Source organism: Hippopotamus amphibius, chromosome 7, assembly GCF_030028045.1.
Source record: "Hippopotamus amphibius kiboko isolate mHipAmp2 chromosome 7, mHipAmp2.hap2, whole genome shotgun sequence".
NCBI classification, from domain to species: domain Eukaryota; kingdom Metazoa; phylum Chordata; class Mammalia; order Artiodactyla; family Hippopotamidae; genus Hippopotamus; species Hippopotamus amphibius.
This window is the reverse complement of record NC_080192.1, coordinates 25,389,285-25,417,042: the sequence shown is the minus strand read 5'-3', so window position 1 is coordinate 25,417,042 and position 27,758 is coordinate 25,389,285. Positions and strand designations below refer to the sequence as shown.

At 34.8% G+C, this 27,758-nt stretch overlaps 1 protein-coding gene across 5 annotated transcripts in view; it reads left to right on the top strand.

Annotated features, from left to right (window-relative positions):
• METAP2 (methionyl aminopeptidase 2) overlaps positions 1-27,080 on the top strand; it is a 28,233-nt gene extending 1,153 nt beyond the window's left edge. Inside the window, exons 2-11 of one of the 5 annotated variants that reach the window (XM_057740843.1) lie at positions 856-963; positions 8,015-8,080; positions 11,740-11,842; positions 19,470-19,631; positions 20,369-20,550; positions 21,401-21,495; positions 21,721-21,817; positions 25,351-25,454; positions 25,968-26,083; positions 26,386-27,080. In XM_057740843.1, coding sequence (XP_057596826.1) covers positions 856-963; positions 8,015-8,080; positions 11,740-11,842; positions 19,470-19,631; positions 20,369-20,550; positions 21,401-21,495; positions 21,721-21,817; positions 25,351-25,454; positions 25,968-26,083; positions 26,386-26,638 — 1,286 coding nt within the window. In that variant the 3' untranslated portion in view covers positions 26,639-27,080. The remainder of the gene's footprint in view (positions 1-855; positions 964-8,014; positions 8,081-11,739; positions 11,843-19,469; positions 19,632-20,368; positions 20,551-21,400; positions 21,496-21,720; positions 21,818-25,350; positions 25,455-25,967; positions 26,084-26,385) is intronic. The other 4 variants (XM_057740844.1, XM_057740846.1, XM_057740847.1 and 1 more) reach the window with 4 other exon arrangements.
• Positions 27,081-27,758: the final 678 nt, after the last annotated feature.

The window sequence follows — 27,758 nt, the reverse complement described above, 5'->3', positions numbered from 1 at the left end:
ATTGAGAGAGAGGTTGGAGAGCGTTGATCTGTATCTTTCTGAAATTTTGAATAGATGGGAGTTGAAGAGGGAGAGTTGTAGGTGCTGGGACACTTGCAGAGCAAAATTGAATCCTGGGACGTAGTCTGGTGACTATTCCTGACTTTAAGGTGAAATCCAAACTCTTCAGTTTGTCCTTAAAGGTGTTTAGCAGATTGACCCTAATATATTTTTAACAGTTGTGTATCTCAGTATAAATTCTCTACAGTAGCCAGCATGTCGCTTCATTATGTGCTACCTGGTAATACTACCTGTTTTTATGCACGCGTAGTACTCTTGTAGCTAGATTGTAATCACTTCTAGAGCAGGGCCTGGTCTTGTGCTTACCTGTTGGAGAATTTTGTTTCTTAGTAATGGAATATTTTTCTCTATTTAGTTTCATTTTACCCAGCCCAGCTTGACAATATCTTTCTTCCCTGAACCCCCGAAGCCACCAGGGTCCCACAGAAATCCTCTTACTAAAGCTTTCAGTATTTATTGCCCATCTTAAGTTGCTGCTTGATTAATAAAGTATTTGTTGTAGTCTAATTGTTAAATACTTTAAAAAGTTAAACTACTTACAGGTAGGGAACAACTCACAGTTTAGCTCCTAGCACAGAGAATGTGTAATGAGTATTTTGTTGAATGGGCAGTACCACTTAGATATGGAAGATTTTTCTGTCGTTAAATAAATTCTGTTCTGCTTACAAGAACGTTTCTGTTTTTGTTTCCTGAACACTTATCTGGAAGACTTACGTGTTTTTTAGAATCGCTAGAACATATTCTAGTGGGAGGATATCTTTATTAGGTTTGATTTATGTTATTATATTCGATCAGCAGGGCAACAGGAACCTGATAAAGAATCAGGAGCCTCAGTTGATGAGGTAGCAAGACAATTGGAAAGACAAGCATTGGAAGAGAAAGAAAGAGATGATGACGATGAAGGTAAATGATTGATTTGATTTTTTGGTTAGGAAAGCAAGAAAATATGACATTCTTTAACAAAAGCTGCTTATTTGTCCATATAGTCCAATATTCTCTGATGTTTTACTTAATTGATTTAAAGCCTCAATGTCATAGATAAAAAGGAAAAGGTATTTGTTAGCAACTCTTTAAAAAGTTGGATACACTGAATGCTCAAATAACACAGATCTCAACTTTTAAAAATGAACTTGGTTAAAGGCCAAATAGTGGGTGAGTATTAATAAGATAAAATTGGGGCTTCCCTGGTGGCGCAGTGGTTAAGAATCCACCTGCCAATGCAGGGGACACGGGTTTGAGCCCTGGCCTGGGAAGATCCTACCTGCTGCGGAGCAGCTAAGCCCATGTGCCACAGCTGCTGAGCCTGTGCTCTAGAGCCCGTGAACCACAACTATTCAGCCTGTGTGCCACAACTACTGAAGCCCGCATGCTGAGAGCCGGTGCTCTGCAACAACAGAAGCCAGCCACCACACCACAACTAGAGAAAGCCTGTGTGCAGCAACAAAGACCCAATGCAGCCAATAAATAAATAATTAATTTAAAAAAAGCTAAGTGAAAAGCACCGAAAACATTATTTAAAAAAAAAGATAAAATTGAGTGAATGATTATTTAACGATTATTGAACAACTAATATATACTAGGTTCTATCTTAGGATACTTTCAGCCATTCTCATTTTACCCTCACAAAAACCAAGCAAACAGGAAATGATAGTTACATGATTTGCCCAATGTGACACAGCTAGTATGTGTAGGATAGAGCCAGAGTTTCAAACCTAGCACCTGATTCCAAGTCTATTCCTTTTATTCTATCAAAGGTACTTCTCTTTATTTTCAAAGGAGCACATTGGAGTGCTTCTGAAATCTATTATGGATTCCCTGACCCCATATCCTTGTAGTATTTTGGAACTTTCACCAGAAATTTCTTTGAAGACAACTCTTGGAATTGTAGGAATTGATGCTATCAGTAAGACAGTGGAGGGAGTGATTAGTTAGGAGAACTATTATTATTCTAGGCCTCTCTTGGCAGAAGAGGAGATAGGGCTTTCCCATTCTTAAGTATCTACTGCTGTGATCTGCTCTACTGCCTCAACCACTGCCAGCTTGGGCTTATGCCTTCCAGTCCTTAGCAACAAATACCTGCTATACTTTATCATGTTAGGATAATGTAGAGCAGTTGTTTTTCCTTTAGAAAGATAAGTTCTCTGCCTTCAAGGAGCTTACAGTCAAATTTAGTGAAAAAAGTGCCAGGATTTGTTACTGAACCCGGACACCGGGTTGTGGCAAAGGAAAGTACAGCATTTATTGCAAAATGCCAAGCAAGGAGATTGGGCAGCTCATGCTCAAAAGACCTGAAGGCTTTTACAACACGGTTTTTAAAGGCAACATAAGCAGTAAGTGTTGCCAGGTGCCTGATCAACTTGTGGACATTCTTCTAATTGGTTGGTTGTGCAACAATAGGGTGACTTTTTGGGAATCTCAATTATCAGTTTTCTGTCTTCAACTTATCTGGAGTCTGTGTGCTGGTGGTCAGCATACAGCTAACTTTTTTCACCTGGTGGGGGTTTAGTATCTGCAAACCAACTCAAAGATATGGCTCAGGATATTATCTGTAGCCCTTGAGGAGAAACTAAAGGTCCTTTGTTTTTGTAGCTAAACTATTATTATTTTGTCTTGTTTGACTCTTTTCCTTTCTTTCTGCATTTTTCTGATGTCTCTGATTAAATTTGGTCTTTGGAACTCAGGGAAAGCCTAGGAGTCTAAAGCTTTTTTACCAACAAGAGGTGGGAGACATGGTGTCTGTCCCCAGGAAGGCCCCACAGGTTCCTGCTTGGTTTCAGATTCAGGGGAATAAGTTAGCTTTTCCTTTTCTTTAAGCAAACCTCTTGTCCATTCTGCCTTGGTTTATGCTTCAGATTATGAACATATTCTGAATTCTTAACAAGAAAGGTATTTGTAAATTCAGGATAATATAATAGGTTGCTGTTGATCTACCATTTGTAGAATATAAATCACCGTGCTAATTTGAAAACAGTGCCTTGTTTCATTGCACCTCTGCAAAGTTAAAGGAATCTCTTGACATTGAAGGAGGAAATTTTGCTTGTCAGAATGGAAATCTTCAATGTATTAAAGAAGATTTTAGGAATATTAGTAGTTTTCTCCAGTTTGGGTTCATCATTTTCCTAATTCATTTTGATAAATCAGGATCAACCAATACTACTGAATTGTTGTGAAAAGTCTGTGAGGGGATGGAAAGCTAATATTTCAGTATCTGTGTCCTAAAGGAAAACTGATCGTTGTGGAGAGACAAAACATGAATGATATATTGGTACCTGCAATAAAATTTATTGAAATTTGGAAGTGGAATTATGGGCTGAATGCTGAAGGAAAGCTCATTGGAAGGAATGGGACTTAAATAAAACCAAACAAGAAAGACCATTTTGAGGCATGACAGTGCTGAGAAAGTATTCAAAGTGTAGTGAACAGTGTGAACTGGTCTCATTATGAGATGATTCATTGAGGGAAGCTTTGAGCAAATTTTTTCCCATTTTTCATTTGTTCATTCATTATCTTTTTTCCTTCCAGGTTTTTTTTTCCTTCTAGTTTTATTGAGATATAATTGGCATACAGTTCTGTGTGAGATTAACGAATATAACATAATGATTTGACTTATGTACATTGTGAAATGATTACCACAGTAAGTTTATTGAATATCCATCATCTCATACAGAAACAGAATAAAAGAAAAAAAATTTTTTTCCTTGTGATGAGAACTCTTAAGATTTGCCCTCTTAAGAATTTTCATACATAATATACAGAAATGTTAATTATGTTAATCATGTACCTTGCATCTCTAGTAGTGGTTATTTATCTTATAACTGGAAGTTTGTACCTTTTGACTGCCTTCATCCAGTTCCCTCTCTGCCCACCCCATCTCTGGTAACCACAAATCTGATCTCTTTTTCTGTGGGTTTGAGCATTCTTAAAAGAAGAATGTTATGTAAAGATAATTTATTCTTCATGTACATGAAGGATTGTTAGAAAAGAGGAAATACAGGAAAGGCATGGAGATCATTTTGGAGGCCACTTGACAATATGGTAACAAGAATGGAAAGGAATGGTCCAATGAAATAGTGGTTGTGGAAGCAGAATTCAAAGAATTTAGAGACTTTCAACCTGGAGATACGAAAGGAAGATAAGCATTAGTAGACTCTGGGGGTTTGAATTTGGGTGACTGGATGTTGGTGCCGTTGATTGAAGTGGTAAAGTAAAGATGGAGAGTTAGTTAAGAGATGGGGGTGGGGGGTTGCAGGCCAAGAAGATGATACTGAGTTTAAGTTTTGATTTGTTTAATTTGAAACTGGGGGATTGGTATGGAAAGTTAATCCTGTGGGCATTTGGCAGTGTGCTAGCTATAATTCATTCAGTAAATTTTTAAGTAAGGTTTATTTAGGTATAGTTTTCCCAGGATAATGTATTCACCATTTTTTTAAAAATAGACATTTTTTTAGAGCAGTTTTAGGTTCACAGCAAAACTGAGCAGAAGGTGCAGACATTACCCATATACCTCCTACCACCATGCATGCAGAGCCTATTTGTTATTGATGAACCTGCACTGATACATCATTATCACCCACAGTCTAGTTTCTGTTAGGGTTTGCTCCTGATGTTGTACATTCTGTATATTCACCCTTTTAAAATGTATAGTTTGGTGAGTTTTGACAAATGTATGCATTTGTATAATCACTACCACAGCCAAGATATGGACCATTTCCATTTAACATTTTCATCTCCACAAAAAAGTTCCCTTGTGCACTTTTGTAGTCAGTTCTCTTGCTCTATACCCTGACTCCTGGCAAGTGCTGATATATTTTCTGTTACTATATTTTTTTTTACAATACCATATGAATGGAATTTTAACAGTATGCAGCTTTTTTGGTGTTTGGCTCGTTTCTCTTAGCATATTTTTGAGAGTCATCCAGTTGTTGTATATATATCAGTTTTTTTTTTTTATTGCTGAGCAGTGTTCCACATTTATCTGTTTACTAGTTGACAAATATTTGGGTTGTTTCCAGTTTTTGCCTATTATGGATACTGTGAACATATCTGTTACTGTGAGCGTTTGCATACAGGTTTTTGTGTAGGCTTATGTTTTCATTTCTCCTAGGTAAATACCTAGGAGTAGGGTTGCTGATCATGTAGTAAGTGTATGTTTAACCTCATAAGAAACTATCAAACTCTTATCCAAAGTGGATGTACCATTTTGGATTCCTATCAGCAGTATTTGAAAGTTCCAGTCCCTTTGTATCCTCATAAGCACTGGTACTGTTAGTTTTAATTTTAGCCCTTCTAATAGGTGTATAGTGGTATGTCATTGTGGTTTTGATTTGCATTTCCCAAGTGACTGATGATATTGAACATCTTTTTGTATTTTTATTGGTCTTTCGTTTCTCTTTGGTGAAGTGTATGTTCATACCTTTTGTCCCTTTTTCAGTTGGGTTATTTGTTGTCTTATTGAATTGTAAATAGTTCTTTATACATTCTTGATGCAAGTTCTTTGTCAGATGTATCTTTTACAGTTGTTCTCTCCCATGCTTGTATTGTTTGCAGCAGAAAAGATTTTAATTTTGATGAAGTCTAGTTTATCGACTTTTTTACTTTATGGGGCATATTTTTTATGTCCTATCCGAAAAGTTAAATAATTGATGTCTTTAATGCCATGAAGATTTTTCTCTTGTGTTCTTTTCAAGAAGGTTTGTATATGTCATAAATGTTATAAGGAAGAACTGTTTTATGTATCAATATATAATAAATGTTTTATATATTTAAGTGTATGGTCCATTTAGAATTAATTTTTTATATAGTGCAAGGTAAGGATTGAGATTCCTTTTTTTTTTCCTGTATATAGATGTCCAGTTGTCACTTTCCAAGTATTAATTGATTTGGGCATAGTGCTAATGTGGAAATAAAAATGTCCCTGCCTATTAAGAGTATCCTGAGATGCTCTGAAAGACAGGCATGTAAAAAACATAAATTGTAGCATAGTATGATGGGTGGAAATATGAGCATATATTGTTAAAATTCAGATTCTGTCTCTGCCATCATTCTACCACAAGTGTTCAATAAATGGTGGCCATTTTTCTGTACTAAATAGTGATCTTGGACATTGGATAAAGTAATTAGCCTTGGAAGGATGATCAAGTATCAAAGAAGGCGCTTCATCTTATCCCACTTTAAAGATGAAGAAACCATGATGGGGGAGGCTAAACAATTTGCCCAAGGTCACAGTGCTGGAAGGGTTTTGAGTGTATATTTTGAAACTGGTTATACATTTTGAAGCATTTGTTTCAGGTTCAGTCTAAGGTATGTATTTAGGAGTGTACTACACTGAATGTTTGTCCCGAGCAAAGACTGTCTTGTTTACGTTCTGTCCCTATTGCCTGTCACTTAAGAACTCAGAAGACATTTATTGGATGAGTGAAGAAGGCTACTGTTAAAATTGTAGTGCAGAATATGTGAATTAGAGTATATGACACATGAGGATATTGAAAGCTGTATTTTCTAAAAAATTTTCATATTATTTTTGTTAGGCCTTTGAATCTAAAAACCGCTACGAAGTCAGCAATATTTGTGTCTCTACTGTGTTTCTGTTAATTTTATAAGATTGAATATAAGAAGTGCAATTTTGTTGGTCAAAAATGGTCAAATATTGGTAGTTTCCTATCATTCAACCAAGTAAAGCCTTAGATCATGTTACCTCTCTCTTTGCTAAACTGCTGTTTCCTACTTCTCAGTTGGGTGAGAATAAATATCAACAAAATAAAATAAACTAACAAAACATTCATTTATTGAATAGACTGAATATTTATCATGTGCTTGTCACTGTGCTTAATGGTGTTTAATCCTTAAGGAGCTCACAGACAAGTAGGGGTCAGTGTAAACCAGTGATTGAGTTATAATTATAATAGAAAAATATATAGGTAGCCTGGTGAGAGAATTTCTTTTATGGCTCTTACTTATCAATCCAGCAGTAAAAAGGAGCTCTTTGAACAGAAAATGTAAGCAGTCATTTGACATTGTTTTTTGGGTGTGGATTTTACTAAAATTATTAATGCTAGCCATGAGTTATTACCACTAGGTGCTGAGCATACTATTAAACTTTCAACTTGTAATTATCTGGGCCAGTGTCCCATTCATCCCTGTTTCATAGTGATGTTATGTGTGGGTAGATTAGCATACTTCAGAAATGATTGTTGAAATTTATTGAGCCACATTTTTTTCTCAGCGTTTCAGTGTATGGCCATTGGGCTTCATAGAAAGTTATAAAAACTGACAGGCAGATCATTTGGGGTACTCTTTTGCCAACTTTTTTGAAATAGTACTTGGTTTTGGTCATCAGGTTCTTTTGAGAATTTGAGAACTATGAACCTAGGAAAAGTAGGATTTTTTTTTATACAATTTGACCCAGAAACAAGGAGAGCTCTTTTTCTCTAATAACAGCGATGCAGGAGAAGATATTTTAAAATATGAGACCCCAGTTACCTCTCAGTGGATTAAGGATCAGGTTGACATTCTTAGTCCAGTTCTGCTATTTATCTGTTAGGATTATCTTGGACGTGTACCTTAAACATTCCTTGTTATCTCATAGGGTTGCTTTGAGGATCACAGGAGGTCATGAAATACAGGTGTTTAACTGCAAAGCATGTATAAACTGTAACTAGTATTATTTCAGATGAAGTCATATAGTCATTACCGGTATTTAAGTAACACTAGTTATTTTTCTTAGCTTTTAAAAAAAAAGATGTTACTTAATACATTTTTTATTCTTAGAAATATCTTTCTCAACAATTTTTTATTAGAATAAGTCAAAGTTTACTAGTGCTTTTGACTGCACAAATCAAATTCTGATATTTAAAGCTAACAATATACAAAATTCTAAGAGTATTGGGTCAGCTTTGTCGTATGCTTAGTCCCTCTGCTTGTGAAGTTTAAATGAACTTGACATGTCTTTTCTTAGATGGAGATGGTGATGGAGATGGAGCAACTGGAAAGAAGAAGAAAAAGAAGAAGAAGAAGAGAGGACGTTAGTGCCTTTAGTTGATCCCACTTGCCAAATTAGAAGTGGTTATTAACTAGCATGTTTGAAGAGTAGATTTGAAGTTGCTTAAGATTTTGGTGTATGTTAGGGAAATAAATGTAGGCTTAATAGAGATAGAATTTAGTGAAAATCACAGCTATTTGGCAAGTTCTTTAGTTTAACAGTCTTGTTATTTTCTTTAGCTGTTATTCAGCTGAGGGATGTTAATAATAAGTTTGTTGCATTTTATTGCAGGTTAGGAATGAGTTCCTAAAAACTTTACAATTTAAAATTTGAATAATTCAAATAATTTTGTCAGTGATGACTAAAGTAATGCCACCATGTGGTAATAGGATAAACATAGTTTGCAGTTCACCTGTCACTTTTGATATTGAGATTCTTCATGAATATTTATGAGGAGTCCCATTATTTAAAATTTGTGCATATGGTGAATTTTTATTATTAACATTTGTATTGCACTACTTCATATTCTCTTAAAATATGCTCCTACTTGTATTTTGTTTCTATAAATGATGTAACCAAACATCTTTCAGTGACCTGAAACTCTTAAGGAGACTAAGGGGAGACTGTGTAGTATTGGGGAATCAAGGTTAGGTTGAGAATCAGAACAGATTCTAATGTTGGATGCTCTTTGGCTATTGGGGACCATAGAGTATCTGGCTAAACCTTCCTTTAAAATCGTCAGGCTAAAATTTTATGAATGAGAATATTGAGGGTTTGACTTGGGTTTGACTTTCGTTTTTATCTCTGTGTTGATATACTTAACTTATCTTTTTAAAAAGCTAATGGCTCTGTCAGCCATTCCCCTGATATGTCTCTAGGTGGAGATGGGATAGCCTTCTTTCTGGTCAGGTGTCTTTCCTGGCTAGATCCTTCTACTCAGGATGTCAGTTCTGTCTCTAGCATAAAATCTGTATTTGATGAGCACAGATTACTTGCATTCCAGGAATCTCCAGGATTCCTTCCATTCAAAAATTGTTCATAATGTGCTTGTGAGATTGTATTAGCTGAGAATGGCTTGAGAGAGATCTATTTCTCCTGAACTCTAAAATTGCTTCCTAATGAAGGTAGATAAGTAGGGAGGAATGTTAAGAGGCTGCTTTATATTTGCCCTTAGTAGAGTTCTTCCACTGACAGATGTTTTAATATGATGCCATCAGCCTTTATTGTGCCTCCTCTGAGGATGTTGTTGAACTTGCTGTTCATGATATTTCTTTATGAGCACTCCTGAGAGACCCTCTTTGTCTGGTCTTAGTATCAAGAAAAATTGTGCTTTTCCTGAGTAGTTAATGTGTTTTATTGCAGAAACATGAACTATGCAAATAACCTAGGCTTTTTTTTTTTTTTTTTGATATTGGCTACTAGAGAATTTAGAGCCATATCTGGTTTTGTATTGGCCTTATTTCAGATTCTGTTTTAGGTTCTTTCTGTGCTTTGATATTTGCTTTCTAATTTGCTTTGAATGTCTCTTATTTGTGTAAGCTGTCATAAATCACTTCTGAAATAAGCCAAATGATGTAATCGGGACAGTTTACTGCCCTCATTTTCCTCATCTATAAAGTGAGAAAATTATAAGTGATAGTTGACAATAACTGCAATACAGACATTTATAATTGTTCACAGTTTTAGATAACAGCTTGGACATAGTACATGATAATTTTCAAAGCTTATCCAAGATTTCATCTAGTTCTTTATTTTGTAGATGAGGAAACTGAGGCTTGGCATGTTTAGCCATTTGTCCAAGTCACAGCTAATAAGTGGTAAAGGCTAGGTTTCAACTTACTTTAATTACAGATTCTTTATTTTTTCTCTAATGACCTTTTTGAGTCCTTTAACTATCTTGTCTTAATAATTTTGGACAATATAAATGGCATCTTTATTAGATTTGTAGATGAAATAAAGCTGAGGATGATGAGGTAATAGGTTGACAAAAGTCAAGATTTCAAAAGAAAACTGAGACAATAGGCTAATATTAACAAGCTGAAATTTAAATAGGCATATATAAAGTTAGTATAAGGTGATTGGATCCTAAGGATTTTGAGTGCTTGTGCAATGTGAACCAAAAAGCTAGAAATCTTAATCTTTTAGTGGCAGTAGGATATTTAGAATCAACAATGTAGTTTATACTAATTATACCTTATTTGAACTATTAATAGAAGTCAGTTCCAGTACCAACTTAAAGGGAACACTGACAGGGTTGGTGAATATGAGTGAAAGTGTTAAGAACCACATCCCTTAAAGTGGTTTCTCATCATAGAGAGGAAGCAAGCAGTAGAAGTGAAAAGTAAATTTTTTTTAACTACAAAGAGTAAAGTAGAAATAACAGATGAAAGTAACAGGGAGATTAGTGTTGGAAGAGCTTTCTAACAGTTAACAATTCTCCCCAAATGAATGGATTTTAGCTTGGGAAATAGCGACTGACTCCATTGTCAGGCACTTAGTGCCGTCTGTCAGGGGTGTTAGAGGATTTCTGAATTTGAGTGTGAAGCTGGATTAGATGACCTCTAAGTTCATTTTTTATTTCAAATTCTAAATGTTCCCTCTTGGGAGGAACCTAAAACAGTGTTTTCCAAGTTTACTTGCCCATAAAACGCTTCTAAACATTATGTAAAAAAAGGAAAACAGTTGATGTTCGTGAAATATTGAGTATTCAGATTAAAAGAGGGAACCAAAAAATGGTTCTGTAGATAAATGATTTGGCTTAATAAATTGTCATATTTTTCTTTATATGCATCCTTTTTTTTTTTCCCATTGCAGACAAGAAAACCTAAAATATGTGTTAAAATTTTAGATTAAAACCCATAACATAAGACTGGTTATAATCAAAAGAAAACCACACACTTCAGCTCAATAGTTGGTAAATGCTATAGGTATACATTGAAAGTCATATATTATTGCATAAATTAAGTCTTATGTTAACTTCCTGACATTCCTTGGATACACCATTTGTTACTAAAGGGAAGTTCTTTGTAGAATAAGAACTATATAACTAGTTCTTATGCATTTAAACATTTTTAGAAGACGCATCTCTAAATATTTTTAAAAAGCATTTTGGAACACTGATGTCTTAGAATATAGCTTGGGAAATAATGTGTCCGTAAAACATATGCTAAGTACTGTAACTTTTTCAAGTATCTGGAAATTTGTATATGGCTACCTAAAGTCTTTTAGCATGGGTATGTATACTCTAACTTTTATTTGTAATATACCCTTGGAATAAGCTTTTTACCTGTTTTATTAATACATAATAGCTTTATATTTTTACTTTATCGCTGTAGGGTTTCTTTCTTATTTTCTTGTTGCTTCTTTGATTTTTGTGAAAGCCAGCCTCTATATGCTATTCCATTTCCAGTATAGTAAATGAAGACAAAAACATTAGAAGTGTTCTTTGTGCCAGTGCATATACTGTTTAAATACATAATGGAGTTCTGAGGAGTTGAGTATTTTTATTCCCAAGTAACTATAAATCAGAGGAGGAGACTACTGCGGTAAAATATCTTCTGTTTTTAACTGTAAAGTGATAACAAGGAAGTTCCTTAAAGTCAGGACATATAATAACAATTAGGAACTGAGAAAAACTGTAATGCTAACTGCTTAATTTTGTTTTTAACTACAGAAGTTAATGCTTTATTTGTATCTCACAGCAAAAGTTCAAACAGACCCTCCCTCAGTTCCAATATGTGACCTGTTTCCTAACGGTGTATTTCCCAAAGGACAAGAATGCGAGTACCCACCCACACAAGATGGGTAAGGATCATAAAATAACTTCCAGTCTGACTTTTAAAAGTTGTAGCTTAGCAGTAAAGCAGGTTTGATTTTTCTTAGGACTTTGCTCCACTACCTTGATAAAAAAGCTTATGAATTTGTTGCAGAGAAAATACAGTAGAAGCCCTCTTATCCAAGATGATTGGGACCAGTAGTTGGTTAATCTTTATTGATAAAAGTTAACTTAAAACAAACATTTGTTTTTCATCATTCTTAATCTTTGAGCATGGATTGCGTTGGACTCCACTTTTTTTTTTCCATGAGCTGTATCCATAATGTATTGTCTGAGTCTGTTCCATTTTGAGTTTCTGTGAACAGCAAGAACTAAGTAATCTGAGGGCTGATGCCTATATCTTTACTTTTTTTTTCCTGAAATCATTTATAGTTCCATTTGACAGAAGTATTTTTTGATGACTTGCCTTTGTTGAAACTTCTCTAAGTAGTCAATTTAGTTTTCATAGAAACAATTATTTTTATGTAATGTATAATTACATAATTACAATAACAAGTACAGACGACATATATAGCTTTGGGCACAGATCACCTGATTCTTGGAAGTGTTCTGAAAGAATACATTTCACCTGGTTAGTAGACACTCAGTGGCATTATGTAGACTAATTAAGAACATGGAAGCTGGGACTAAACTATCTGCATTTGAATCCCAGTTCTAACACTTATTAGCTTTGTGACTTGGGCAAGTACTTTATCATATCTGTGCTTTCATTTCCTCATCCATAAAATGGGTACTTCATAGGGTTGTTGTGAGGAATCGTATATGTAAAGCATTTAAGAGAGTGACAGGCACATAGTAAGCATTAAGTAAGTTTTAGCTGCTGTTATTATTATTCAGAACAGGAACCTAGCCACTGATATTCAGAATACAGTGGGTATTGGTCCGTATCGTTTACAGGGGGAATCAGGAGCGTTGGTTAATCCAGTGGTTGCAATAGTTGGTTAAGAAAGCTTCTACTGTAGCACTGTTTCATTGACCAATAATGACATTATTGTTTTTCTTTAAACTTAGAAAGGAACACGGTGTTATATTTTATGGCATGGGCATCTTTTCTTTGAATTTGAATACATCAATCATTATACCTATCTTAAAACATTTATTTTTAGATTGTCACAAACATTGCAGTTTTTTATGTTAATTACATAAATTTTCATAGTACATATGATCACTTATTTTTTAATATAATCTTTTTTTTTTTTTTTTGGCTTGTTTCCTCTTCCTTCCCTTCCTTCCAGACCCATGTAGCCACCTAGCAGGTAGCCTTCCATATTTTTTATGCTCATGTATATGTACATCTATCTCTGTTTGTGTAAGAAGAGTGTTTTGGTCATTATTTGTTTTACAAAAATAGAATCACAGGCACACTTTCCTCCTCCATGCTTTTCTCATCAGGGCTGTGTCTTGGAAGTCCCTATGAGTCAATCAGAATAGCTCTGTTATTCTTTTGAATGGCTTTATAATGTTCTGTGACATGAACATACCGTACTTGATTACACCATTTTCTAATTGATGAGCATTCACTTTGCCTCCAGTTTTATTTTGTTGTTGTTGTTTTTTGCCGTTATAAGCCATTTGCAATAATGATCTAAGTGTATACATATATGTGTTTGGGTATACACATATATACCTGCTTATGTGCTGGTAGTTTTATTATGTGATGGTTCTTCAGGAGTGGGATTGCTGAATCAAAGAATATATTAAATGCTTTAAGATTCTCAGATTGCTAGTGATTTTGAGCATCTTTTGATTATTGACTTTATTCTTTTGCCCTTGCAGAAGTTTAAAGATTTTAAATAACATTATATATTCATATTTTGTACTTCTGGGTTCCTAGAAGTCTCTTTTATTTTCTCAAACTCTTGTTTTTCTGTTTTATTGCATCTTTAATTGGTCTGAAATTTTTTGTTGGGAGTGCTAATTTTATTTTTTTCAAGTGGATAGCCAGTTGTGCTAGAATTGTTTAAGTAGATCATTCTATTTAATTGAATGACCACTTTTGCCATATACTATTCTCATATAATGGAACTCTATTCCCTTATATAATGGAACCAATTTCTGCATTGTTTATTCTGTTCCACTCGTGTGTGTGTATTTCTTTACTAATGCTATTTATTTTCATAATTTTATAAGCCAAGTGTTTCTCCTCTGCCGCACAGCCCAACCAAACAGTTTTTATACTTTCTTACCTACTTTTGGTAATATTTTTAGTTTTAACACACATACCCACAGAAAAAATGCCTTTCTTATTGGAATCACATCATATTTGTGGATTTGTTTCAGAAAATTGACAGCTGTATCACATTGTCTTATCCATTGTCATCGTATATTTTTCAACTTTGATTTTTTTTAATGTGGGTCCTGCCCCTTTATTGTTAAGTTTGTTCTTAAGTGTTTTATTGTTTTGTCACTGTTGTGAATGAGATATTTTTATTCCCATTTCCATTCTGTTTTGTTGCTAAAGGGGAGGAAAGCCATTGGCTTCCTATACTTGTTAACACATTATTAATATTTTTAACAACATGAATATGGTGGAACACTTGAAGTAATGTTTAATACAAGAAAAAAATAGAGATTTTGTAAATCTTAGAAACTACCTTTTCCTTTTTTACTATCATTTTCTAATGCAAATTAAACATTGTATAGGTGGAGTAAGTTCCATTTTTGAAACAATACAGGAAGATATTAATTATATATCTCTTAAGGTAATACTTTTCTTAAATACTGACAGCCAGTGTTGCATGCTGTCCTGGAGAAATACAAAAGAAATTGCGATTCTGTGATTATGTTTGTTCTTTAATAAATCTCAGGGTTTTTTTGACATTCATATCAGATTTGACTATTTGCAAATAGATCAGAATCAGTATTCTTCAAGATTTGGTAAAGTATTAAACATAGTTTTGTATCTTGCCTTCGTTGATTGACAATCGCATGAATTATCATAAAGAACTCACCTGTGTAACTACCATCCAGGTTGAAAGCATTATTTTTAACTTTTATTTTGAAGTAATTTCATATTTAACAGAAGTAGTTCCATACTGTGAGACTAATACATGAAGCTCCTGCATACCTTTTCAGAGTCTGTTTAACATTTTTGTCACATTTGCTTTATTCTCAGTCTCAATGGAATATGACACTGATGTGTAATACACAAGTAACATTCCATTTTCTCCTTGGAAGATAGAAGGCAAATATATAAAAATGTTATACTGGTGAATCTGTACACATTCTGTTTTTCTGAAGTATTTGAGAGTAAGTTGTATATTTTGGGTGAGTTGCTAGATAAGTAGATATTGTGTCCTTTTCAGGGTTGTCACATCTGAAGGCACACGATGTCATTTTCTTCACTTGGATAGGTATTAACCAATTTCTCTAGTGTATCATTATTGTTTTTCCCCTCGTAATTAGTAATTTGTGGGAAATTACTTTAAGACTGTAAATGTCTCATTCCTTAGGAGCATCTTCCTTACATGTAGAAATCCATGATTTTTGAGTCAGTTTTTTTTAGGTTAGTTGTTGCTCTTTAAAAAAATCTAACATTCTGAGTGCATTTCCTGTGTCATTAAAATTTTTTCAACCAATTTTTAATGGCTCTAATGCTGTTCTGTTCTGTATCTAGTGTAATTTTATTAGCTGTTTCCCTGTTTTTGAACATTAATACTGTTTTCAGTTTTTTACCACTAGAACAATTTCTGTGATGAACTTCTTGGTATGTTAATTGGATCTGATTTTTCTCCTATTCTAGATCTCTAGAAATAGAATGAAGAATTACTTTGAAGTTCTTGATACATATTTCTAAACTCAGTAGGCAATTTTTTGGGACACTTGTTAATTTTACAAGCAATACATATTCATAATAGGACAGTTAGGAAATACAGATAAGCAAAAAGAAGCAAATAAAAATTTTCCTAATTCTGCCTGTGAATTAAAACCACTGTTTACTATTAGTTTTACTATATTTGATCACTTGGTTAATGTGGTGACAGCCAGCTGTTTCTCTCTTTCTCTCTTCCTTTTTTTAAATTAATTTATTTAGCTGTGTCGGGTCTTAGTTGTGGTGCACGGGATCTTTGTTGTGGAATGTGGGATCTTTCGTTGCAGTGCTCAGGCTTCTTTAGTTGTGGCATGTGGGCTCTCTAGTTGTAGTATGGGGACCCCAGGGTACGCAGGCTTAGTAGTTGTGGCAGTAGGGCTTAGTTTCCTGCGGCGTGTCAGATCTTAGTTCCCCAACCAGGGATTGAACCCTTGTCCCCTGCGCTGGAAGATGTATTCGTAACCACTGGACCACCAGGGAAGTCCCTGTAAGGTACTTTGTTCTTTTTGCAGTTTCCAAGTAATCTGTGGTGTACTTTGGTACCGTTGGAATATCCCTTTCTTTTTTAAACAAACTTTCACTTAATTATTTTAATATTCATTGATGATTCTTGCTTTATCAGTTATTTTATGAAGACTTAAAAACTGTGAATTTCTAATTCTGTCATTTCTTCTACAGTTATTTGCTGACATTCTATAAGAAGAATTTTCCTTTACCAGCTGGGGATCAGCTATAGTTTCTTCTGGCAATGAGACCTCGGAGCCCTAACCATTAGACAGCCAGGGAGTTCCCTCTTTTTCTCTTTAAATACCAATTTTCAGAGGAAGGAACTGGTGACATATCTGCATGCATTCTTAATTATTTCTGGGCTAAAGACTTTTTTTTTTTAAGATACGCATTTTTAAATGGTTTTTGTAAATGTGGCATGTAATGCTTTAAGAATGCAGATATGATCACTTTTAAGTTATCTGTGCAATGAGTTCAGAAACATTTATGACTATTAAAAATTAATAATCAGATACCTTTGTATCTTTTGATTTTACTTATGTTTTTCTGCTTTTAATATATCAACTAGTAAAAATGATGACATATTAGACTCACAAATATCAAAGAAGTGTGAAGAATTAACACATTCTATAAACACTTATAAAGATTCTCTTTCAAGCAGTTGTTTTTTGATAGTTTTGTTTTATAGTCATAATTTTTTTAAAAAGCATGTCTCACCTGACTCGGTTTAATTAATTTCCTTTTGGAATAATTGTTATGACTTAGAATGATTTTTTTTCATCTTATTTATTAATTTTTGTTAAATAGACCGAATGTCAGAAAACCAAATTTAGGAAAAGGGAGACACCTTCATAATATTCTTTCTCTTTCATTTGGGCCTGGAATTATAATTATAGACCCTGGCAGTAGGTTCTCAAATATCACTAATGACTTTCAACTTGAACTCAAGACTTAGCAAAAGAATTTATTGAATTCAATTTTTGATTGATAGTTTTTTACTAACAATGCAGAACATTCCATAATCTTTTGAAGAATCCACTGTTTCTGAGAGTTATCCATGGACTTCCATGGCGGTCCAGTGGTTAAGACTCCATGCTTCTACTGCAGGGGGCGGGGGTTTGATTCCTTGTCTGGGAACTAAGATTCCACATGCCACCCTGTGGCCAAAAAAAAAAAAAAAGCGTCAACCATGCAACCGTCATAAGTGTAAGGTAGTCATATGAAATCTATTGATTTCAGTATTGGGGATCTTTATTGTAACATGTTCTGATTCCAGAATGTCAAATAGTGATTCAAATTTAATTAAACTTATGTTTTAACCTATAAGAAGTCAATTTGAAGAATCTTGAGGGTTGGATTGAGGAGAAGAAATGGGAATTGATAATGACCATTCCATTTTCACAGCCCTACATGCATGATATCTGTCAGTTCCCTGTGGACATAATCTTTTATCTTACCACCTTAGAGTAAATACTAGCTGATTTTTTTTTTTCTTTACTTTCCATAAAATCTTAGGCTTTTGAAGCAGAAGGTGCTTTCAGGCTTTACTGTCAGTTGTGGCTATAGGTGTGCCAAGATTATGGTCCATGTAAAAGATGAAGTATTGTGATTTATTTTGCTTAAAGATTGATCTGAGAATAAAGCCAGTACTCTTTTGCCTAAGAATGATTTATTCCTAAAACATTTGAGTTCCTGGTTTTCAGGAAAGATTTTTGGACTTGTGGGAGAGAAAGGGCTAGAGTTACACGTAGAGGTCAGGAGATTGTGGCTTATTTGTCGCAGCATGGAGTGAGCAACTATACGTGTACTTCAGTTGAAAAAAGTTGTCACATCTTGAGAATATACTTTTTAAACGATCTTATCCTGTTACCTTCTATTCTGAGGGTGTTTATTCAAATACTTTGATTACAAGTTGCCTCTTAGTTTTTACCATTTTTGTAAAAGTAATTGGTAACATATTTAAGTATGTAAGAGGTTTAAAACTGACCTTAAACCGATGGTACTGTAATATTTCAGTTTTCTGATAACATCAGTAGACAGCTCCAAAATAAATTTCCAAACAGTAAACAAAGTAAAGAAGCCTCTGTGATTATTAAATACCCTCAATTTCACATAGCACAGACAGCTCCTTTGGGCCTTTGTAGCAAATCAGAGGTAGTAGATGTTGGCAATAGGGAAGTAATCATAATGAACTTAATGCTGACACACAGGAAAACTCTTAAAGCATTTTGGGGCATTAACTTAGGTAACTCTAGTTTAAAGTAGTTGGGTAAACTCTTTTTTTTTTAATAGAGGCTCATATTGTAAATATTTCAGGTCTTGAGTGTTAATTCACTTCTGCTGTTGTAGCATGGAAGTAGCTATAGGTGGTATGTAAATAAATGGGCATAGCTATGTTGCAAACAAATTTTATTTACAATACATGTGCCAGGCTAGATTTGCCTTCAGGCTGTAGTTTGCTGACCGCTAGCTTTGAGGCAAGTAAGAGTAGTTTCTTGAAGGTATCACTTTTATACTAAGTATAATTTATACTTCAGTGATCACTGATTTTGAGTTCCACGTTCAGTATTGCTTAAGAATCTGTGAAACCTGTAACTTTATAAAAGATTTTCATTTGAAAACAGTTAACTGTTTTTGAAATGTACTGCTTAAAAAGGGAGTCAGTAGATCTTCTCATTCCCAAGTACTGAACATAAAAATCTGTTTGTTACCCTTGGCAGTTTTAAAATATGAGCCATCTCCTTCAAGAAAGATTACCTCTAATATATATACAATTAGAAAAGTCTTGCAAAAGCACATAATATTTTGTTTTGAGAAAGGTATATGCAAGATTGTCAGGTCAAGTCTGGAATTGTACCTGCCCTGTTGGTGGAGTTAAATGCTTATAATTGGTGCATCCTTAAAATTTGTATTACCTTGAGTGGAAGGATAACTTTTTTCCTCCCCTCTGTTTTATTTCTAGGACTCTTTTCTGACTTTTCTGGTTCTGTACTTTTGTGTTATTTTATGTAGTATAGGGTATTGGTCCCTCTGGCTATGAATGAAATCTCACTTGAGGGTTTTTTTTTTCTAGGAGTCTTACAAAAGGTTTAACTTGATTTGGCTTGGTTGTAACTATGTAGGTACTTGTATTTTAGGAATTTTGCTGACTTTTAGTAAAAGAAACTGAATATGTATTAATAATTTTTTGTCTAATATATCCTAGCATATTTTTCTCTCTCAGCTGTTATGCTTACTTAGCTGTTTCCTAAATGACTAATGCTATGCGTACTATAAAGGCGAACTGCTGCTTGGAGAACTACAAGTGAAGAAAAGAAAGCATTAGATCAAGCTAGTGAAGAGATTTGGAATGATTTTCGAGAAGCTGCAGAAGCACATCGACAAGTTAGAAAATATGTTATGAGCTGGATCAAGCCTGGGATGACAATGATAGAAATCTGGTAAAAGGAATATGTTTTTGTAAGAACATGATAAAAAACATTTTTTAGAGCCAACTCTCCAGTGGTAATGTTTGGCTTTCATTACTGCTTTGCCGAAGAACTTTAAGTGAAGCTTCTAGAAATCCCTTCTAAATTCTTATGGCATCAATGTAACGAGGAAACCATAAGAGGACATTTGCAACCTCATCCACCCTGTTTTGTACTCATGTACTCTTATATGTACAAATGCACACATTACTAATTCTTATTTTCTGTTTGGAAATCTGTTATTTTGCTATGCAACAAATCACATTAAATTAAAATTCTGGGGCACAAAACATTTCTACTGCAATGAAGAAATCAATAAAAGTAATTATTTCTCCAGTTTTCCCCTTGAGAAATAATTAGCTGTAGGGCAACTTAATACTCTGATTCCAAGAATAAAATGTAATAAGCATTTAAACTAATCTAATTCAAGAATCTTGTTTCCTGGTAAATTAAGTTGAAAGTGGATCGTGTTTTTCTGTTTCCCCAGATTTCTAGTGGAATTAAAATTCTCTCTATTTTTTAGAGATGAACTACTGTTTTCATAGCATCAAAGCATTGTTATATAGTCATGTCCAGAAAGTACTCAAATCACTCCCAGAAAGTAATTTAAGAATTTTAGTAATCTTTCTGGACTTGATGAGTTGTAAGGTATATAAGGATAAGGGTAGGAACGTAAAAGTAAATAAATTCCATTTTTTTTTTTTTTTAAGTGAAAAGTTGGAAGACTGTTCACGAAAGTTAATAAAAGAGAATGGATTAAACGCAGGCCTGGCATTTCCTACTGGGTGTTCTCTGAATAACTGTGCTGCCCATTATACTCCCAATGCTGGTGACACAACAGTATTACAGTATGATGACATCTGTAAGATAGACTTTGGAACACATATAAGTGGTGAGTTCTTAGAAATAATTTCCACCCCCCGCCCCCGAAAACTCTAGTTTTGTCCCTGTTGGGTGGGGCTGTAGATACTGAACTCTCAGGTTTTCTTCTTGATGCTTCACATTTTAGTAGAGCTATATTGAGGCAGATTTTGAGATTTACTTTAAAGCATCCTACTTAATGGAGTACAGTGAAAACTGTTGGGTTATTGAGGTTTATTACCTATTGTATCAAGGCATGAAAAATCAAATCTTACATCTTCATTCAGGTCATTGTTTCAGACATTTTTTATTCATGTAATAACAACAAACATTTACTTAGAACCTGTGAGTTTACTAACTTTTTTATATATAATTGTTAGCATTTCTAAATTCTCTCCCAAACGCTGTTAGGTAAGTTACCTTTTACTTTCACTTAACAGGTGAGAAAGCAAAGCTTAGATTTAAGTACTTAACTGAGGTTTTACTGAATTGGAGTAGCTAGACTGATGGTTAGTGTCCTGTGGACCTGTATATTTTGTCTGCCGGCTGTGCTGTTCCTTAGTTTCCCAGGCTTTTCTTGCTTTGATTTGTTTTTGTTTATAGTTTTGTATAACTGCCTGGGTGAGTACTGAATTGGTGCTGTCTTAAAGTAGTATATACTAACCCTGGAATTAATTTTTTCATTTCGAAACCTTTGCATAACTTATAGTTTTTCCCCCGTTAATTATGAATGCTGTCTGGGTACTTGAATTGCTGCCTTCATTTGAGCCCATCATTTTATTTTTTTGTTAACTAGCAAAGTTAATTAATAGAGCAGATGCTATAAAGTAGATAATTTGACTAGCTGATAGGTAAACTTAAAGACAAATTTTCTCTTTCAGGTAGGATTATTGACTGTGCTTTTACTGTCACTTTTAATCCCAAATATGATACATTATTAAAAGCCGTAAAAGATGCCACTAACACTGGAATAAAGGTATGTGAACTGTAAGCACCATTTCATTCAGCATTTCATTCTTTGGGTTATGTAAGACTGGTCCACCACCCTTAGGGTTTGAAGTGGGTTATTGTAATACAGTGTGTGGAAGACATTTATAGAGGAAGTTATTTCTGATTGTCCCTTATTTTAAGATATTAAGAAGTCAAGTTACTGTAAAATTCTGCACTTTGAATAACAGAGTATACATGATTCTGTTTTTAGTGTGCTGGAATTGATGTCCGTCTATGTGATGTTGGTGAGGCCATCCAAGAAGTTATGGAATCCTATGAAGTTGAAATAGATGGGAAGACATATCAAGGTATGTTCCTTAAAAATGTATCTTATTTTGAAATGTTCGTGACCTTGCCAGAAATAACTTTGTAAGATAGTGTTGAGTTCTTTCTTTGGATCAGCTGCTTCATCTTTATCTCTTGGGAATATAAAGAGGGGAAACAAGGGAAATGATTTGTTCATGGCAGGAATTCTGTGGTACCTAGCTGGTGGTAACTGTTGTCAGTTTACTCTGGTAGCTGATAAAAAGACACCTGAGGATTTATCCCAGGATGGCCAAAATGTAGGCTAGATTTTCTGTGACTAGAAACAAGGCTCAGAAGCCAGAGGCCCTTTCCATTGATGACTACTCCCCTGCTTTTTCTTTTTTTATGTTGAATTCAAAATTTAGAGGCCAGTTAATTCCTTGTGTGTCCTTCTTTTAATCTTTATTCCCTTTGCTGCCTAGTCTTTCCCAGCCACTGCCTATGTACACAGTCCCAGAGTCACCTGTGCTTTCTGGTGTTGTCAGTCCAGCCTTTCTCCAACTCCCATGGTCTATCTGACCACTCTCCAGCCACCATTCTTCCTGTGCTCATTAATCTCTGTAACTCCTGTCTTAAAAACTTCCTTACAGAATATTTCCTACATTTCCTTTAACCAAATCCTGACTCTCCTTTGTATTCTAAGGAAGCATGGAGACTCTCATGCTTCCTTGCCCCTCAGTAAAATCATATCATTCAGCATTCTTTGCATTCCCCTGTTGATACTTTTGGACTGTGGTGTTTCTACAGCTGCACAGTGGTTCTTCCTCTAAGACCTGGCAGTGCCTGTCCCTGTTGCTCTCTTGCAGATCCTTAAACCTATGAACATCTGTACAAATCAGAAATTCTTAGGACTTCTCATACTTGGATGGGGGGTGTTTTGGGCTAATGAAGAAAACATGCTTTGGGGTTAGGCAGATCTATCTTTGAGCTTAGATAAATTCTATAACCTCTAAGAACCCAAGTTTCTTTGACTGTAATAGGATTCATAATACTGTGTTTTGGTTTGGTTTGGTTTTGAGAAATGTAAATTTTATGACAGTGCCTAGAATTTATTAGTATTCAACAAATATTTGTTGTTTCCCACCTTCAGTTTTGGGATTGATGCCACAAGTAGTACTTATTTAAGTTTTTCTCAAATCATCTTTCCCTTCTGTTTTCTCCTAATTCTGCAACTTTGGTTGACATGTGGTCTGCCTTTCGAGGTATATTAGGTGACAGTTTGACTTAATGTTTAGTCACCACATAACAATTATAACCTGCAGTGCTGGAATCCTTAGTATCTACTTTCTTACCTCTTCCACTAAGCCAGTGCAACATTTTAAGTTCTATTATTTCAGCACCCACTTTTTTATACCATTTATTGTATTGCTCAGGGTTCTTAGTTAAGGGTGACAACTCATTTTTACTAATTTAAGCAGAAAGAGTATAGACAAATCATGACATTGGGAAGATGAAGAAATGGACTATAGGCTGAACTTTAAGAAGCAATTCCCAAAAACCACGTAACAGAACTGGGCCAGGCCATCAAGGGAGCTGTTTTATTTACCTTGATCAAGAAGCTATAGAAGGGGCTTCCTAGGTGGCGCAGTGGTTAAGAATCCACCTGCCAATTCAGGGGACACGGGTTCAATCCCTGCTCCAGGAACATCCCACATGCGTCAGAGCAGCTAAGCTGATGCGCCACAGCTATTGAGCCTGCGCTTTAGAGCCCGTGAGCCACAACTACTGAGCCCATGTGCTGCAGCTATTGAAGCCCACGTGCCTAGAGCCTGTGCTCCACAACAAGAGAAGCCACGGCAATGAGGAGCCCGCACACCACAACGAAAAGTAGCCCCCACTCACCACAACTAAAGAAAGCCCACGCACAGCAAAAAGGACCCAACACAACCAATAAAATAAATAAATAAATAAATTTATTAAAAAAAAAAAAAGAAGAAGCTATAGAGGGACTTCCCTGGTAGTCCAGTGGTTAAGACTTTGCCTTCCAATGCAGGAAGTGCGGGTTTAATCCCTGGTCAGGGAGTTAAGGTCCCACATGCCTTGCTGCCAAAAACCCAGAACATAACACAGAAGCAATATTGTAACAAATTCAGTAAAGACTTTAAAAGTGGTCCACATTTAAAAAAAAAGAAAAGATCTTAAAAAACAAAAAAAAACAAAACAAGCTGTAGAATTGGAAAATTACCTTTATAGCTTTTGGTTCCAGAATTAGCCTGCCACTGTCCACAGCCTGTATACACTATAAAAATGGATGCCCTTGAGTCCTTCTGCTTCTGTGTAACTTGGTTTTATGTGTTCGGTTGGTATGGCTAAGAAATCTTTTTATTTAAATGTGTTTTTGATTGCCCTGGGGGGTCAGTTTGTCAGGTCTTGGAGAAATAGTAATGCTTGCTAAATTTTAAAATAAATTTAGCTTATCATTTGTATAAAAAGGATTTTTTTGGAAGAGCTAATTGAGAGGCTTATTTTTCTGTACCACCCCCTAAATTTGTAATATACTTGTCATTATTAAAGATTTGAAAACAAACAAAAAAACCTTGCTACCTAATTCTGCCTTAGAAGAAGAAAGGTAACTCACACTGAGGATTCTAGCACTGTAGAACTAGATTTTTATTCTTAAAAATTTTTATTGTGGAATATAATAAAAACTGAAAATAAAGTGTAAAACTTCAGCTAAACAATTGTAAAAGCTATATAACCTCACCCCTTGAGAAATAGAATATTGCCAGCATTACAGAAGCCCCCCAATTCTATATACCCCTTCTCAGTTACAGAAGCCTTCTTCTACTAAGCTACTATCTTGAGTACTAAGGATTTGCATTTCCTTTTCTTTGTCTTTACCATCTAATATGCATCCCTAAACATCAGTATAATTATGCTTAATTTTGAACTCTGCGTGTGTGTGTATGGAATTGCACTGTATGTATGTAATTGTGCCTTTTGCTCATTTGGTTTTATTTCATGTCCGTGTATCCCTAGCTTTTCATTTTTATTGTTGAGTAACTGTTCCACTGTATGAATATACTCACAATTTATTTATTCTATCATTGATCCCAGGACCTTGGGGTTGTTTAGATTTTCTAACATTTGAAATGTTGATGTAATAATAAAATTTAAGGCTTCTTAATCCTATTATTTTGACACAGCATACTCATTTTCAAATTACCTTTTGGTCCATAACCATAAAAGTATATATTTTTCATGTTTGTAATGCTTATATACATGACATTTTATGACTGTATTTCTATTGATTAACAGTAACTCCCTAGATGGACCCCCATTACGTACTCATCGCAGTTTATTCTTTTTCCATTATTTCCCCTATTCATTCTAGTTTTTAATCAATAACGTCACAGTAAATATCTTCATATCCCACTAGTTTTCCAGTTTGTATTTAATTATCTTAACGTGGGGTTGTTTAAGAGAGTTATACCTGATTTTCAAATAAATGCTTGAACTCTGTACCAAAATGCCAAGAGATCTGTTTGTGCTTTTAGAGACCCGCAATAACTTCTTTTTTTTCCTATTATGCCAGTGAAACCAATCCGTAATCTAAATGGACATTCAATTGGGCCATATAGAATACATGCTGGGAAAACAGTGCCCATTGTGAAAGGAGGAGAGGCAACGAGAATGGAGGTGTGTATGCCATTAACACTGTTCTTTTGTGAAGCATTTCGACTTTCTTCTTCTTCCACACTATGAAGCGAGTCGTAGTTGAATATATAGTGTATTGAGCAAAATTAACTTGCCATCCATACTCACCCCGACAGGAACTGGGCTGTGTGAATGTGCAGGTTGTGTCTGGTCAGACTGGGGCTCAATCAGCTATGGAAGTGAGGAGTGTCAAAGGTTTAGGCAACACTTGGAGAATATTTATTGAGCATCTCATAGGTGCCAGTCTCTTTAGTAAGCGCTGGAATGTATTCAGTAGTCGCAAACAAAATTCCCTGCTCATGTAAAGCCTACGTTTTAATAGACGACACGAAGACCAAAAGTGCCAAGGAGATAAAGTAGGAAAAGGTAGATAAGACTGCTAGGTATGTTATTTCTTACATTAAGTGGGGATTACCTCAGCCTGAAGTTGAGATGGGAATGTTAATTAGTTCTGAGTTTTTCTTCTCTTCCCTTGACCCTTATATATATTTTTAGGAAGGAGAAGTATATGCCATTGAAACCTTTGGTAGCACAGGAAAAGGCGTGGTTCATGATGATATGGAATGTTCACATTATATGAAAAATTTTGATGTTGGACATGTGCCAATAAGGTGAGAGACTATTGTTTTTATTTAACTGATGGGTTTCTCTTCCAGTTTCCAATAATCCTAATAATTTCAGAGATTATCACTTTGCTGGCATTCCTAGGTTTTTGTTCTTAGTGATTTCCCATTAGTAAACTATAATTGGGTATTATACATTCTGGTTTTTGAATGTTGAAAGAGGCAACAAGGAGTTTTTTGAATTTTAATTACTAAGTGAAGTCATAGCTTTGGTTTGAGTTTTCCTTAACAGGGGAAAGTGAGTTGGTTCCTTTTTAGCCAACTGTTAATCCTGGATTTTCTTCTCTTAGGCTTCCAAGAACAAAACACTTGTTAAATGTCATCAATGAAAATTTTGGCACCCTTGCCTTCTGCCGCAGATGGCTGGATCGTTTGGGAGAAAGTAAATACTTGATGGCTCTGAAGAACCTGTGTGACTTGGGTATTGTAGATCCATATCCACCATTATGTGACATTAAAGGATCATATACAGCGCAGTTTGAACATACCATACTTTTGCGTCCAACATGTAAAGAAGTTGTCAGCAGAGGAGATGACTATTAAACTTAGTCCAAAGCCACCGCAACACCTTTTATTTTCTAAGCTTTGTTGGACTACATTATACCAGAATTAATTTGCAACATGTTGTCTGTTTTAACAGTGGACCTATGTAATATTTTATCCATGTTTAAAAAGGAAGGAATTTGATCAAAGGCATATCGCTTACTGTAATTAACCAAGGAGAAAGCTTTCAGGACTTTGAAATGTTAACTGTTTTCCCTCTGTTTAGGAAATGCTGTAAAGCTCCAATTAGTTAGGAATGACTTATACATTTTGTTTCAAACACCTAAGAGATGCTTTTCAGATATTTATATTGCCATATTCTTAACTGAATGCTTTTAATGACTACATCCAGTTCTGCACCTATACCCTCTGGTATTGCTTTTTAACCTTCCTGGAATCCATTTTCTAAAAAATAAAGACATTTTCAGATCTGAGAGCTATATTTCAATGTCTGTGGTTATAATTCTATACAGGAAATAGTTTAGCTTAAAGTAGGAAAATGTAGAGCCTTTCATTTGGATTGTAGACCTCCACACTGAAACTTTTCTTCTGACATAGTGGCTAAAACAAGATCTATACATGAATAAATTGGGAGGAGAAACTTCATAAATTAATATACAGCTTTAGGAATGTTTTGCCTTTCTTTTCTTTTCAGGACTGTATTAGTCCTTGTCTTTCATTTTTCCCCAATATTGGAAAGAATTAAAACATAACTTAGTAGGAACATTGTACCAACTTAAAACCTTGATTTACAAAATCTCAACATTAGATCCTTTGTCCAGTGGTAGTTATTTATAGAAATGTATTCAGCTTACTCAGTAAGCCAAAAGGGCACTTAAAACCACACAAATAAAAACAGGAGTACTTCCCATGTTTGGATCTTGTTCTAGTTAATTACTAGGTTTTTCATTAGTGAACGAAATTCTCTAACACCGTGCCCCTGGACAGACTTGAATTCATAACATCATGGGTGGTATTTCAGGAAGTGAGGTTACAGTGATGCTCATTATAGCAGCTAAGTGCATAAGTTGAATGTAAGATTCCTAAAACTTGTTTGAACTGAGCCCCACAGTTCTTGAACAGATTGCTTGAATTCTGTGTAAATGATTTGTTGGGAATT